This window comes from Mobula birostris, chromosome 20, assembly GCF_030028105.1.
Source record: "Mobula birostris isolate sMobBir1 chromosome 20, sMobBir1.hap1, whole genome shotgun sequence".
NCBI classification, from domain to species: Eukaryota; Metazoa; Chordata; class Chondrichthyes; order Myliobatiformes; family Myliobatidae; genus Mobula; species Mobula birostris.
In genome coordinates, this window is record NC_092389.1 from 1,499,424 (window position 1) to 1,513,849 (window position 14,426).

Consider the following 14,426-nt stretch of genomic DNA (forward strand, 5'->3'; position numbering starts at 1 on the left):
AACTAGAAAAGGCCCCTTTTCATCCCACTTGCTGCCTCCTGCCTGTCAGCCATTCCTCTATCGATGTCAGTATCTTTCCTGTAACACCGTAGGATTTAATCTTGTTAAGCAACATCATGTGTGGCACCTTATCAAATGCCTTCTGAAAATCCAAGTAAATGACATCCACTGCCTCTCCTTTGTCCACCCTGCTTGTTACTTCCTTGAAGAACTCCAACAAATTTGTCAGGCAAGACTTCCCTTTACAGAAACCATGCTGACTTTGACTTATTTTATCATTAGTCTCCAAGTACCCCAAAACCTCATCCTTAATAATGGACTCCAACATGGAGGGCTATGGGTAACCCTAGGTAATTTCTAAAGTAAGTACATGTTCGGCACAGCATTATGGGCTGAAGGGCCTGTATTGTGCTGTAGGCTTTCTATATTTCTAACACTTTCCCAGCCACCGAGGTTAGGCTAACTAGCCAATCATTTCCTTCCTTTTGCCTTCCTCTCTTTTTAAAGAATGGAGTGACATTTGCGATCTTCCAGTCCTCCGGGACAATGTCAGCATCAAGTGATTCTTGAAAGATCATGACCAATACATCCATTATCTCTTCAGCAACCTCTCTCAGGACTCTGGGATGTAGTCCATCTGGCCCAGGTAACTTACCCAGCTGAAAACTTTTGAGTTTTCCTAGCACTTTTTCCTTTGTAATAGCAATGGCTCTCACTCCTGCTCCCTGACACTCATGGATCTCTGGCACACTGCTTGTGTCTTCCACAGTGAAGGCTGATGCAAAGTACCCATTAAGTTCATCTGCCATTTCTTTGTCCCCTATTACTACCTCACCAGCATCATTTTCCAGTGGTCCAATATCAACTCTCATCTTCCTTTTACTCTTTATATAACTGAAAAAACTTTTAGTATCCTGCTTTATATTATTGGCTAGTTTGCCCTCATATTTCATCTTTTCCCTTCTTATAGCTTTTTTAGTTGCCTTTTGTTGGATTTTTAAAGCTTCCCAATCATCCAACTTCCTACTCATTTTTGCTACCCTTTCCTTGGCTTTTATGCAGTCCTTAACTTCCTTTGTCAGCCACTGTCACCTACCCCTGCCATTTGAGAACTACTTCCTCTGTGGGGCATACCTAACCTACACCTTGTGAACTATTCCCAGAAACTTCAACCGTCTCTGCTCTGCCATCATCCCCGCCAGTATCCCCCTCCAATCCACCTGGGCAAGCTCCTCTCTCATGCCTCTGTAATTCCCTTTATTGCATTTGCAATACTGATACATGTCAGTTATGCTTCTCCCTCTCAAACTGCAGTATGAAGTCAATCATACTATGATCGCTGCCTCCTAAGGGTTCTTTCACGTTCAACTCCCTAATGAGATCTGGGTTATTACAGAGCATCCAGTCTAAGATAGTCTTTCCCCAAGTAGGCTCAAGCACAAGCTGCTCTAAAAAGCTGATCACAGGCCTTCAACAAATTCTCTCTCTTGCAATCCAACACTAAACTGATTTTCCCAATCCTCCTGTATATTGAAGCCCCCCATTACAATTGTGGCATTACCCTTATTACAAGCCCTTTCCAGCTTCCTTTGCAATCTCAACCCCACATCTTGGCTACTTTTTGGAGGTCTACATATGATTCCCATGTGTTTTTTTTTTAAAACACTTGCAGTTTCTTAACTCATCCACAAATATTCAACATTTTCTGACCTGTCTAAAGACATAATTCCATCTCTTACCGATAAAGCCACACCACCGCCTATGCCTTCCTGCACCTTCAGTCCTGCATTCTTCACCCTTTTGAATTTTGCCTCTGTGGTACAATCGAACTCTCTGCTCTGTCTGCATTTATACTCAGTCATTGGCTTGTCCTTCCTTACATTCATGTTACACCCATCATCTACTTGTAAACCTGCTGGCTCATCCTCAGCTCTATCACACTGGTTCCCATCCCCCTGTCATGTTAGTTTAAACCACTCCCAACAGCTCTAGCAAACCTGCCCGCAAGGATATTGGTCCTCCTCGGACTCAAATGCAACCCATCCCTTTCATACAGGTCACACCTGCCCCAGAAGAGGTCCCAATGATCCAGAAATCTGAATCCCTGCTCCAATTCTTCAGCCACACATTTATCTGCCACCTCATTCTATTCCTATCCTCACTGTCGCGTGGCACAGGCAGCAATCCTGAGATTACTACCCTTGTGGTCCTGCTTCTCAGCTTCTTTTCCAACTCCTTGTATTCTTTTTTCAGGACCTCCTCCCTTTTTCTATCTATGCCATTGGTACCAATATGTACCATGACTCCTAGCTGCTCACCCTCCCTTCTCAGGATATTGTAGATGTGTACAGAAAAATCGCAGACCCTGGTACCTGGGAGGCAAACTACCATCCATGTTTCTTTTTCCCATCTACAGAATCACCTATCTGTCTCCCTAACTATGGAGTCCCATGTTACCGCTGCCATCCTCTTCCCTTCTGAGCCACAGGGCCAGACTCTGTGCCAGAGGCATGGCTGCAGTTGCTTCCCCTGAGTAGGTTCCCCACCCCCCAACAGTACTCAAAATGGAGTACTTGAGGGGGACAGCCACAGTGGTGCTCTCCACTATCTGACATTCTCCCTTCCCCCTCCCTGACAGTCACCCACTTATCTGTCTCCTGTGGCCCTGGGGTGACTACTTGCCTGTAGCTCCTGTCTAGTACTGCTTCACTTTCCCTAACAAGCTGAAGCATCGAGCTGCACCTCTAGATCCCTAACACAGTCTCTAAGGAGCTGCATTTCGATGCACCTGGAGCAGATGTGGCCATTGGGGAGGCTGGAAGTCTCCTGGAAATCCCACATCTGATACCCAGAACAGAACACTGGCTCTGTCGACGTACCCCCTATTCTTTCTAGTGTTAAATCCAACATAAGGCTTCTCTCTATAACCATTGACACCCTTACTAATCAAGAACCTACAAATCTCTGCTTTAAACATACCCAAAGACTTAGTCTCCACAGCTATCTGTGGTAATGAATTTCATAGATTTACCACCCTCTGGCTAAAGAAGTGCTTCATCTCTCTAGTCTGAAGCTGTGCACTCTTGATCCTAGACTTTCCCCACCTTTGGAAAGATCCTCTCCACATTCACTCTAAGCCTTTCAACATTCGATAGGTTTCAATGAGATCCCCCTCATTCTTCTAAACTTCAGCAAGTACAGGCCCAGGGCCATCAAAGCCCGAGAATGGGGTAGAAGGGGAAAATAAATCAGCCATTTTTTTTTTACTGGCGGAGCAGACTCGAGGGACCGACTGGCCTAATTCTGCCCCTATATTTTATGGTCTTTATTTAAATAGCGTTTTCCCAACAACTGGGGATTACTTTGCGCTTTAGAAATGATGGGAAGGCTCTCGTGTGGTTGCTGGGAAATTTTACCAGAATGCTTTCAGCTGTGTGGAAGCAGTTCTCTCCGCAGGCAGCATTTCGCATCAGAGGCTTAAACTAAATGACTAATCAGAAACCGTTTCAATTGTCTATAAACATAGGACACGGATTTTTTAAAAAAAAACTTTGTGCAAGGGCGGCGGAAGCTTCAATCCTCGTTTTCAACAAATTGGAATATTAATGAGCAGGGACTATTGGAAGTACAGTGCAGGAGACTAGGTCGTTTCCCTACTCTGTATGTTTTCACCAGTACCCACCAAAAACCAACTGCGTGTAGCGGTTGTAGGGAAATGTTGCAAGGCTTTGCCGCTGAGTCGGGTCCGATCCTACCGGATCCGGGTTGACACAGCGACCGGCCAACGCGCAGCTTCCAGGCCGCCGCTACTGTCACGATATAGAATCGGTCCACGTCTTGTGATTTCAGCACAGGAAGGTTGGGGGAGGGCTGCAAAACTTCAGACAGATGGAAATAGTAACTACAACAAGTTAAACAACATACAAATACCTTGTCCCGAGAAACCGTGTGATTGAAAGCGAATATGTTTTGGACGCTGTTATTGACGACCACGAGATAGACTTTGTCGAAAGCACCGTTCACTTGGATAATTTCTTGGCCTAGAACTCCCTTTCCAACATCTGAAGGCACGAAGGAGCCCAGCAGAAATACATTCATTAAAAAAGTCCAGCCTAACCGGCAACGAGTTTGGCTCCAGAACCGTCGCATAATGCTGCCTTGCAATGCCGAATTATCCAGCGGCATTGCGCAAGCAGTGGCGCCGAAGCAATGCCTCTCTCCGCCCGGCAGCTTCCCTAGCCTTCAGGGCGGTGAGGAGCCGTGTCCTCAACCATTAGCAGCGAAGAAACCCCACAAACAGCGAGGCAAAATATTGCCAGCGACTGAAAACGGAGTCATAAAAAACTGCTACACCGACTGGAGAATGTATCATTCTAGCCTGGACCAATCATGTTCAGACTCTGGTCAGAGACAATGGTCCTTGCGCTCTAACCAGGAAGTCAATGAAACCACTCAGTTTCAGACCCGTTGCTTGTCTGTCTCTTATCTCCTGCTCGCCTCTGAGGTTCTCGGCTGTCCAGCCCTCTCCCTCCGATTAAATGTTGAGGTCACACGTCGCATCTCCGGGCTGCAGCAACAAGCGGGCCCGTGTAAACAAATGCTGACTGAGCTGGGTTGACGTCATCCGCCAGCCCTGTTCCAACCATCGCGAAGAGCCGGCCTGTTATTTTTCCCCGGGGCTTAATTCCTTTACAGCGGGACAAAGATTTGCAAAATTTTAATGCATTAAAAAACAATTTCCTTGGTTTAAACACTAGAGATTGTGCAGATGCTGGAAATCTAGAGCAACACATACAAAATGCTGGAGGAACTCAGCAGGTCAGACAGCACCTATGGAAAAGAACGATCGACATTGTCAACTCTGTCTCGGTTCCAATAGTAGTGTGCAGAAAATGTTGTCCAGAGTCATTTGCACAAAAAAAACTATTCTGGCAATACTGAGAGAGCGCTGTATTATCAGACGTTAAACGGAGGTCCTGCCCCACATTCCCACGTTGATGGAAAAACACCATTTTGTACAACTGAAGTATGTCCAATGTAGGAACGAGCAGTTACGTTCCTACCCGCAGCCTTGCACGGTGATCATACGGTCTCACTACACGGAAACAGGCCTTCAGCTCAACTGGTCCATGACAGTCATGAGTGTATATTGGTATACACATTCTAATCTGTGGAATTCCTCGCCACAGGCGGTTGTAGGGGCCAAGTCTTTATGTATATTTATGGCAGAGGTTGATAGATTTTTGATTGGTGAGGGCATGAAGGGATATCGGGAGAAGGTCAGAAGATTGGGGCTGAGAGGAAAATTAGATCAGCCATGATGAAATGGCAGAGCAGACTCGATGGGCCAAATGGCCCAATTCTGATCCTTTATCTTATGGTCTTTATTAGCTGAGGCACTGATTGAAGAGTCTGGGAGTTATTTTGCAGCTTTTATAAAACTGGTTATAGACCATATCTGGAGTATTGGATTCAGTTCTGGTTGTCCTTTTATAGGAAGGGTGTGGAGGCTTTGGAGAGGATGCAAAAACAGGTTCACCAGAATGTTACCATTCTTATCTCCACCTTGATGGTAGCAATGAGAAGAGGGCATGTCCTGCGTGATGGAGGTCCTCAATGATGGACACTGCCTTTTTGAGGCATTGCCTTTTTAAGGTGTCCTTGATGCTGGTGAGGCTGGTGTCCATGATGAAGCTGGCTGAGTTTACAACTTTCTGCAATTTTTTCCGATCCTGTGCAGTAGCCCCTCCTTTCCAGATGGTGATGCAACCAGTTAGAATGCTCTCCACAGCATATTTGTAGAAATTTGCGAGTGTTTTTGGTGACATGCCAAGTCTCCTCAAACACCTAATGAAATACAGGCGCTGATGCACCTTCTTTGTAATTGAATCACTGTGTTGGGCCCAGAACAGATTTTCAGAGATGTTGACACCTGGAATTTGAAACTACTCACCCTTTCCACTTCTGGTTCCCCCAGTGAGGACTGGGGAGTGTTCCCTTGACTCCCCTTTTCTGAAATCCACAAACAATTCCTTGTTCTTACTGACATTGTTGTTGTTGCAACACCACTCAACCAGCTGATCTATCTCACTCCTGTGCACCTCCTTGTCACCATCTGAAATTCTGCCAACAATAGTTGTGTCGTTGACAAATAGCCTTTGAGCTGTCTAGCCACACAGCCGTGGGTGTAGAGAGAGTAGAGTAGTGGGCATGCATCCTTGAGGTGTGTCAGTGAGGAGGAGATGCTATTTCTGATCCACACTGACTGTGGTCTCTTGGTGAGGAAGTCAAGGATCCGGTTGCAGAGACCCAGGGTTCTGGAGCTTTTTGATTAGAACTGAGGGTATGATTGCATTGAATGCCAAGTTGTAGTCAATAGCCAGACGTAGGTATTACTATTGCCCAGGTGATCCAAAGCAGATTGCATCTGCTGTAGAACTATTGTGCTAGGCAAATTGCAGTTGGATTCTCCATGTTTCCAATGTGGGATCATCCACTTCTGTGATTGTTTGTCTCCACAGATTTGTCACTGCCTGTGCTTCCGAAATCTCCATTCTTATTATTTTCTTTATCAATTTTGTTGCCTCGAGGTCATCTGACTGATGTGTGCATGTTCTCATTGGTATTGTGTCAATTATGTCTGGTATGGTGGGGGTGGGGGAGGGTCTACTGCACAGGACCGAAAGGAGCTGCAGAAGGTTGTAAATCTATTCAGCTCCATCTTGGGCACTAGCCTACAAAGTACCCAGGACATCTTTAGGGAGCGGTGTCTCAGAAAGGCAGCGTCCATTATTAAGGATCTCCAGCACCCAGGGCATGCCCTTTTCTTGCTGTTACCATCAGGTAGGAGGTACAGAAGTCTGAAGGCACACACTCAGTGATTCAGGAACAGCTTCTTCCCCTCTGCCATTAGATCCCTAAATGGACATTGAACCCTTGGCCACTACCTCATTTTTTTAAATATACACTATTTCTGTTTTTTGCATGTTTTTTAATCTATTCATTATATGTATACTGTAATTGATTTACTTATTTATTATTATTTTTTTCTTCTATATTATCATGCATTGCATTAAACAGCTAAGTTAACAAATCTCATGACACATGCCAGTGATAATAAACCTGATTCTGATTCAGATTTAGCCCAGGGCTACAAGCAGTTTTTTTCATGGCTCTTGCCTTGGGTGATTTCTTTTGTTCTGTCCAACTCAGACTTGTTCAAATCAGTTCAACCAGGTCATCCAAACAGCAGGCCCAGCTGGTCAGATCACAAGCTGGTCCTTCTGCAAACTTGCCATGCATAATAAACAGCTTCTTATCTGAGGATGGCCTCAGGTTTAGCATATCATTAACAGAAACTCCTTGTGTTTACATTCAACTGCTCTGATTAAGTTATCCCATAGCAAGAATCAATTCACTGAATAGTTCACAAAATGGCCACCTACTTTCCTGTCATCACATGGCAAGAACAAAAACTTTTAATATACACCATTTTCCACCACCCTTGTTTTATTCCTGTTCACTGATTTGCAGGTTATTCTTTTTGACCAACAATAGTTTTTCATAAATTATTGTATTTCTTTATTTCCCTGTAAATGCCTGCAAGAAAAAGAATTTCAAGATAGCATATGGTGATACTATATACTACATACTTAGATAATGAATTTATTTCAAACTTTGAACATACCTCTGCTTCAGTTCCTCATATAAAAATGGAAGAAAGAGCCACTGTGGAAATGATCACAGTAACTACCTGGAGCAGAAAACAATGCAATTATACACAGCAGCAGCAGGGATACAGGCTCACTGCAATCCCTTCTTTATACCAACTGCAACATTCAGCTTTCATGGTTCCACTTCAGCTCATGTGAAGCACTACCGAACTGACATCCAGCATCAAGGACCCCCACTATCCAGGCCAAGTGCTTTGAGAGACTGGTTCTATCACATCTGAAATCCTGTCTGCCCTCTACCCTGGACCCTCATCAATTTGCCTATTGCACCAACAGGTCAACAGAGGATGCCATCTCCATGGCACTTCACTCTGCCCTGACCCACCTGGACAGCCCCAACTCTTACATCAGAATGCTGTTCATTGACTTTAGTTCGGCATTCAATGATGTGATCCCTTCCAAGCTGATCGTTAAACTTTGCCAGCTTGGTATTAGTGTATCCCTCTGCAATTGGACCTCGGATTTTCTGACCAACAGACCCCAATCAGTTAATTTAGACAACCTCTCCTCCTCCACTCTCACCCTGAACACCGGCGTGCCTCAAGGCTGTGTGCTGAGCCCTCTTCTGTACTCCCTTTTCACCTATGACTGCGTTCCTGTACATGGTTCTAACTCCATAATCAAGTTCGCAGACGACACCACGGTGGTTGGTCTGATCAGAGGGGATGACGAGACGGTCTACAGGGACAAGGTCCAGCACCTGGCTGCATGGTGTGCCAACAACAATCTGGCCCTTAACACCCAGAAGACCAAGGAGATCATTGTGGGCTTCAGGCACACCAGGAGTCACACTCACGTCCCCATCTACATCAATGGAACTAGTGGAGTGTGTAGCAAGCTTCAAATTCCTTGGTGTCCACATTTCCGAGGATCTCACCTGGTCCCTGAACTCCTCCATCCTGATCAAAAAGGCGCAACAGCGCCTTTATTTCCTGCGGAGCATCAGGAAAGCTCACCTCTGTCCCAGGATACTGACGGACTTTTACCGCTGTACCATTGAGAGCATACTCACCAACTGCATCTCAGTGTGGTATGGCAATTGTCCCGTAACGGACCGCAAAGCACTCCAGTGTGTGGTGAAAACTGCCCAGCGGATTATCGGCACCCAATTGCCCACCATTGAGAACATCTACCATAAACGCTGCCTGGGCAGGGTGAAAAGCATTATCAGGGATGCATCTCACCCTAACCATGGACTTTTTACTCTCCTCCCATCTGGTAGGCGCTACAGGAGCCTCTGCTCCCGCACCAGCAGGCACAGGAAGAGCTTCTTCCCTGAGGCTGTGACACTGCTGAACCTCTCATCACAGCACTAAGCAGTATTGCACCCGTATTGTACTGTCTCAGTACTTTTATATTTGTGTGCTGTAGCACTTACTTTTTATTTGCAGTTATTTTGTAAATAACACTATTCTTTGCATTTCTGGTCAGATGCTAACTGCATTTCATTGGCTTTGTATCTGTACTCAGCACAATGACAATAAAGTTGAATCTAATCTAATCTAATCTAATCTAATGCTCTCTTCTCACTGCTGCCTTCAGGCAGGAGGTACAAGAGCTTTAGGACCCACACCAGTAGGTTCAGCAAGTTATTATCCTACATCCATCAGGGTCCTGAACCAGCATGGGCAACTCTTTCCTCAACAGTGAACTAGCTCCACACCCTATGGACTCACTTTCAAGGATTCCACAACTCATGCTCTCAGTATTATTTATTTATTTATTTATATTTTATTTGTTTAGAGATACAGCACGGTAATGGGCCCCTTCTGGCCCAATGACCCTGTGCCGCTCAATTATGCATGTGACCAATTAACCCACTACTCTGTGACTCTTTGGTTACTGCAGCATTCTAGTAAATTCCTGTGGAGAGCAGTGGAGCACCGAGGATCCAATGCACAGAATCAGAAAAAGTTGCAGTTACTCCCAGACCCAGCCAGCTCATGGGTATCAGCTTCCTCACTATTCAGGCAATGTGTCAAGAAGGTGGCATTTATCAATTAAGGACCCTCACCATCCAGAATATGCTGTCTTTGCATTGCTACCATCAGGAAGGAGGTACAGGAACCTGAAGGCCTACTTTCAATTAATTAGGAACAGCTTTTACCCTTCTCCAATTAGATTTCTGAAGGGTCCTCGAACACCACCTCACAATTATCTTACCTTTTTGCACCTTTTGTTTTCATATATAGCATTTCTTATTGCAAACTATAGTAATTTTTTTGATGTGCACTTTACAGGGTGGGTGGCGGGTTAAAGATACATCTCTAACAAAGGAGGTGTAGGGTGCTCCTTCCCTCCGCTAGCCTGCAAGATACCCTCAGGCAAGATGTAGCATCTGCTTAGCCCCTCAATCAGGGTCATATGAAGCCATATGAGCAGGTAGTGGATGGTCGTAACTGTGCATATCACAAGTCCTGGTTATGTGACCACTGACACCAGGCAGACAATCTCTGAAGAGTTTTGATAAAGGTTGGGGTCACCTGTCTTGTAAAGGCACTGCCCAGAAGACAATGGCAAACCGATTCAAAGTCACTCATAATCACAGATCTGATCTGATCCGATCCTTTGGTCTACCATATTAATGGGAAATTCAGAACATAGAACAGTACAACACAATACAGGCCATTTAGCCCACGTTATTGTGCTGACATTCAACCTACCATTTGAGTATTTGACAATAAATTCAACTGTAACAAGGCAGACTGTGAGGAAGGACAAGCAGATGATAGGGCAAAATTGCAGTCAATGGGATGAGGTGAAGTGCAATGTGAAGGAAATGTTATGATAGCCATGGGGGATTTCAAAATGCAGGTAGATTGGGAAAATCAGGTTGGTGCTGGATCCCAAGAGAGTGAATTTGTAGAATGCCTATGAGATGGCTTTTCAGAGCAGCTTGTGGTTGAGCCCACTAGGGGAAAAACTATTCTGGATTGGGTGTATTTGTGGTGGGGGTTGATAGACCATAAGACATAGGAGCAGAATTAGGCCATTCAGCCCATGGAGTCTGCTCCACCATTTCATCACGGCTGAGCCCGGATCCCACTCAACCCCATACATTCCCTTCTAACGTTTGATGCCCTGACCAATCAGGAAACCATCAGTTTCCACCTTAAATACACCCACAGACTTGGCCGCCACCGCAGTCTGTGGCAGAGCACGCCACAGATTCACTACTCTCTGGCTAAACAAACACTGATTGTGGACGGAAGCGTAGGATTCCATGGAGGAAACGTGGCTGTACATCATGGATACAAGTGCGTTTAAGGAAACGGGGTTTTAAACTGCCAGTACTGACTATCTTGCTGGCAAACGTGCAGTCTCTGGTGAATAAAATCGATGACCTCAGAACTTTGGTGCTGATTCAGAGGGACATTAGGACCACGTGTGTCCTTTGTTTTACGGAATCCTGGTTAACCCCTTCCGTACTGGATGCAATGCTTCAGATCTACAGGTTGACGATACACCATCAGGATAGATCTATAGAGTCTCTCAAAAGCAGGGGTGGAGGAGTATGCCTCATGTTCAACTCTTCTTGGTGCATAAATGTATCAGTGCTGTCCCGATTCTGCTCACCAGGCCTGGAATATCTAGCAGTTAAGTGCCGTCCTTTTTACTACCACGGGAGTTCTCTGGGGTCATTTTGGTAGCAGTATACATTCCACCTCAGGCTAATGTCATTCGGGCTTTAGATGATCTGAGCAATGGGATCAACGTGCATGAAACAGCGCACCCTAATGCCTTCACCATCGTTTTGGGAGATTTTAACCAGGCCAGTTTGAAAAAAATCACTAAGCAATTACCATCAACAGATCACTTGTAATACCAGAGGAAACAACACACTGAGCCATTGCTACACCACCATCAAGAATGCCTACCGTGCTATTCCATGCCCTCACTTTGGGAAGTCTGATCACCTGGCTGTACTTCTACTCCCTGAGTATAGGCAGAGACTGAAGACTGCAGCACCAGTCGTGAGGACCAAGAAGATTTGGACAAGGGAGGCACAGGAGTGTCTACAGGACTGCTTTGAATTGGTGGACTGGACTGTATTCAGGGATTCATCTTCAAACCTGGTGATGAGTATGCTGCAGTTATTACTGACTTCACTAAAACCTGTGTGGATGAATGTGTGCCCACAAAGACTTGCTGTACATTCCCAAACCAAAAGCAGTGGATGAACCAGGAGGTACACCATCTGCTGAAAGCTAGATCTGTGCCATTCAAGTCTGGCGACCCAGAAAATCGGGTATGATTTGCGGAGGGCTATTTCAAGGACGAAGGGATAATTTTGAATGAGGTTGGAGGCGACATTAGATGCATGACAACCCTGGCAGGGTTTACAAGACATTACTTCCAACAAAGCGAAACCCAATAGCATGAATGGCAGCGATGCTTCACTACCAGATAAACTCAACGCCTTCTATGCAGGCTTTGAAAGGGAGAATATAACTACATCTGTGAAGATCCCTGCTGCACCTGATGACCCTGTAATCTCCGTCTCAGAAACCGATGTTAGGCTGTCTTTAAAGAGAGTGAACCTTCGCAAGGCAGAGATCCTGACGGAGTATCTGGTAAGGCTCTGAAAATCTGTGCCAACCAACTAACAGGAGTATTCAAGGACATTTTCAACCTCTCACTGCTACGAGCAGAGGTTCCCACTTGCTTCAAAAAGGCAACAATTATACCCGTGCTGAAGAAAAATAATGTGAGCTGCCTTAATGACTATCGCCCGGCAGTAGCACTCACATCGACAGTGATGAAATGCTTTGAGAGGTTGGTCGTGTCTAGACTGAGCTCCTGCCTCAGCAAGCACCTGGACCCATTGCAATATGCCTATTGCCACAATAGGTCAATGGCAGATGCAATCTCAATGGCTCTTCACAAGACTTTAGACCACCTGGACAACACAAACACCTATGTCAGGATGCTGTTCATCGACCATAGCTCAGCATTTAATACCATCATTCCCACAATCCTGATTGAGAAGCTGCAGAACCTGGGCCTCTGTACCTCCCTCTGCAATTGGATCCTCGACTTCCTAACCGGAAGACCACAATCTGTGCGGATTGGTGATAACATCTCCTCCTCACTGACGATCAACACTGGCACACCTCAGGGGTGTGTGCTTAGCCCACTGCTCTACTCTCTGTATACACATGACTGTGTGGCTAGGCATAGCTCAAATGCCATCTATAAATTTGCTGACGATACAACCATTGTTGGTAGAATCTCAGGTGGTGATGAGAGGGTGTACAGGAGTGAGATATGCCAACTAGTGGAATGGTGCCACAGCAACAACCTGGCACTCAATGTCAGTAAGATGAAAGAGCTGATTGTGGACTTCAGGAAGGGTAAAACAAAGGAACACATACCAATCCTCATAGAGGGATCAGAAGTGGAGAGAGTGAGCAGTTTCAAGTTCCTGGGTGTCAAGATCTCTGAGGATCTAACCTGGTCCCAACATATCGATGTAGTAATAAAGAAGGCAAGACAGCGAATATATTAGGAGTTTGAAGACATTTGGTATGTCAACAAATACTCTCAAAATCTTCTATAGTTGTACCATGGAGAGCATTCTGACAGGCTGCATCATTGTCTGGTATGGAGAGGTGGGGGGGGGTCTACTGCACAGGACCAAAAGAAGCTGCAGAGGGTTGTAAATTTAGTCAGCTCCATCTTGGGCACTAGCCTACAAAGTACCCAGGACATCCTTAGGGAGCGGTGTCTCAGAAAGGCAGCGTCCATTATGAAGGACCTCCAGCAACCAAGGCATGCCCTTTTCTCACTGTTACCATCAGGTAGGAGGTACAGAAGCCTGAAGGCATCACTCAGCGATTCAGGAACAGCTTCTTCCCCTCTGCCATCTGATTCCTAAATGAACATTGAATCTTTGGACACTACCTCACTTTTTTAATATACAGTATTTCTATTTTTTTGTACAATTTTAATCTATTCAACATATGTATAGTGTAATTGATTTAGTTATTTATTATTATTTTATTTTTCTTCTTCTATATTATGTATTGCATTGAACTGTTGCTAAGTTAACAAATTTCACGTCACAGGTCGGTGATAATAAACCTGATTCTGATATATAAAAAATTCCTCCTTACCTCTGTTCTAAAAGGGTCACCCAGTTTTGAGGCGATGCCCTCTAGTTCTGGATACCCCCACCAGAGGTAACATCCTCTCCACATCCACCCTATCTAGTCCTTTCAGCATTCCATAGGTTTCAATGAGATCCCCACACATTCTTCTTATTCCAGTGAGTACAGGCCCAAAGCTGCAAAATGCTCCTCATATGTTAACCCCTTTGTTCCTGGAATCATCGTCGTGAACCATCTCCAATGACAACACGTCTTTCCTGAGATACTGACCCAAAACTGTTGACAATACTCAAGTGCGGCCTGACTAGTGTCTTATAAAGCCTCAGCATTATCTCCTTGTTTTTATATTCTATTCCCCTCGATAGGTTCTGGGTGTGAAAGGTGAAGGAGAGAGAAGGCAGAGGAATGGGGTTGAGAGGAAAAAATAGATCAGCCATGACGAAATGACAGAACAGACTTAATGGGCCAAATGGCCTAATTGTACTTCTACATCTTATGGTCTTAAGAAACACTTCTACCTTTGTTAATGGCAACTGTTAGCATAGATTTACCATGATCCACGTGTCCAATTGTCCCAATGCCT

At 45.1% G+C, this 14,426-nt stretch overlaps 1 protein-coding gene across 7 annotated transcripts in view; it reads right to left on the reverse strand.

Moving 5' to 3' along the window:
* Nucleotides 1-4,593, reverse strand: part of sidt2 (SID1 transmembrane family, member 2) — a 95,629-nt gene extending 91,036 nt beyond the window's left edge. For all 7 annotated transcript variants that reach the window (XM_072283834.1, XM_072283836.1, XM_072283833.1 and 4 more), the window contains exon 1: nt 3,931-4,593. In XM_072283834.1, the coding sequence (XP_072139935.1) occupies nt 3,931-4,185 (255 nt within the window). In that variant the 5' untranslated portion in view covers nt 4,186-4,593. The remainder of the gene's footprint in view (nt 1-3,930) is intronic.
* Nucleotides 4,594-14,426: the final 9,833 nt, after the last annotated feature.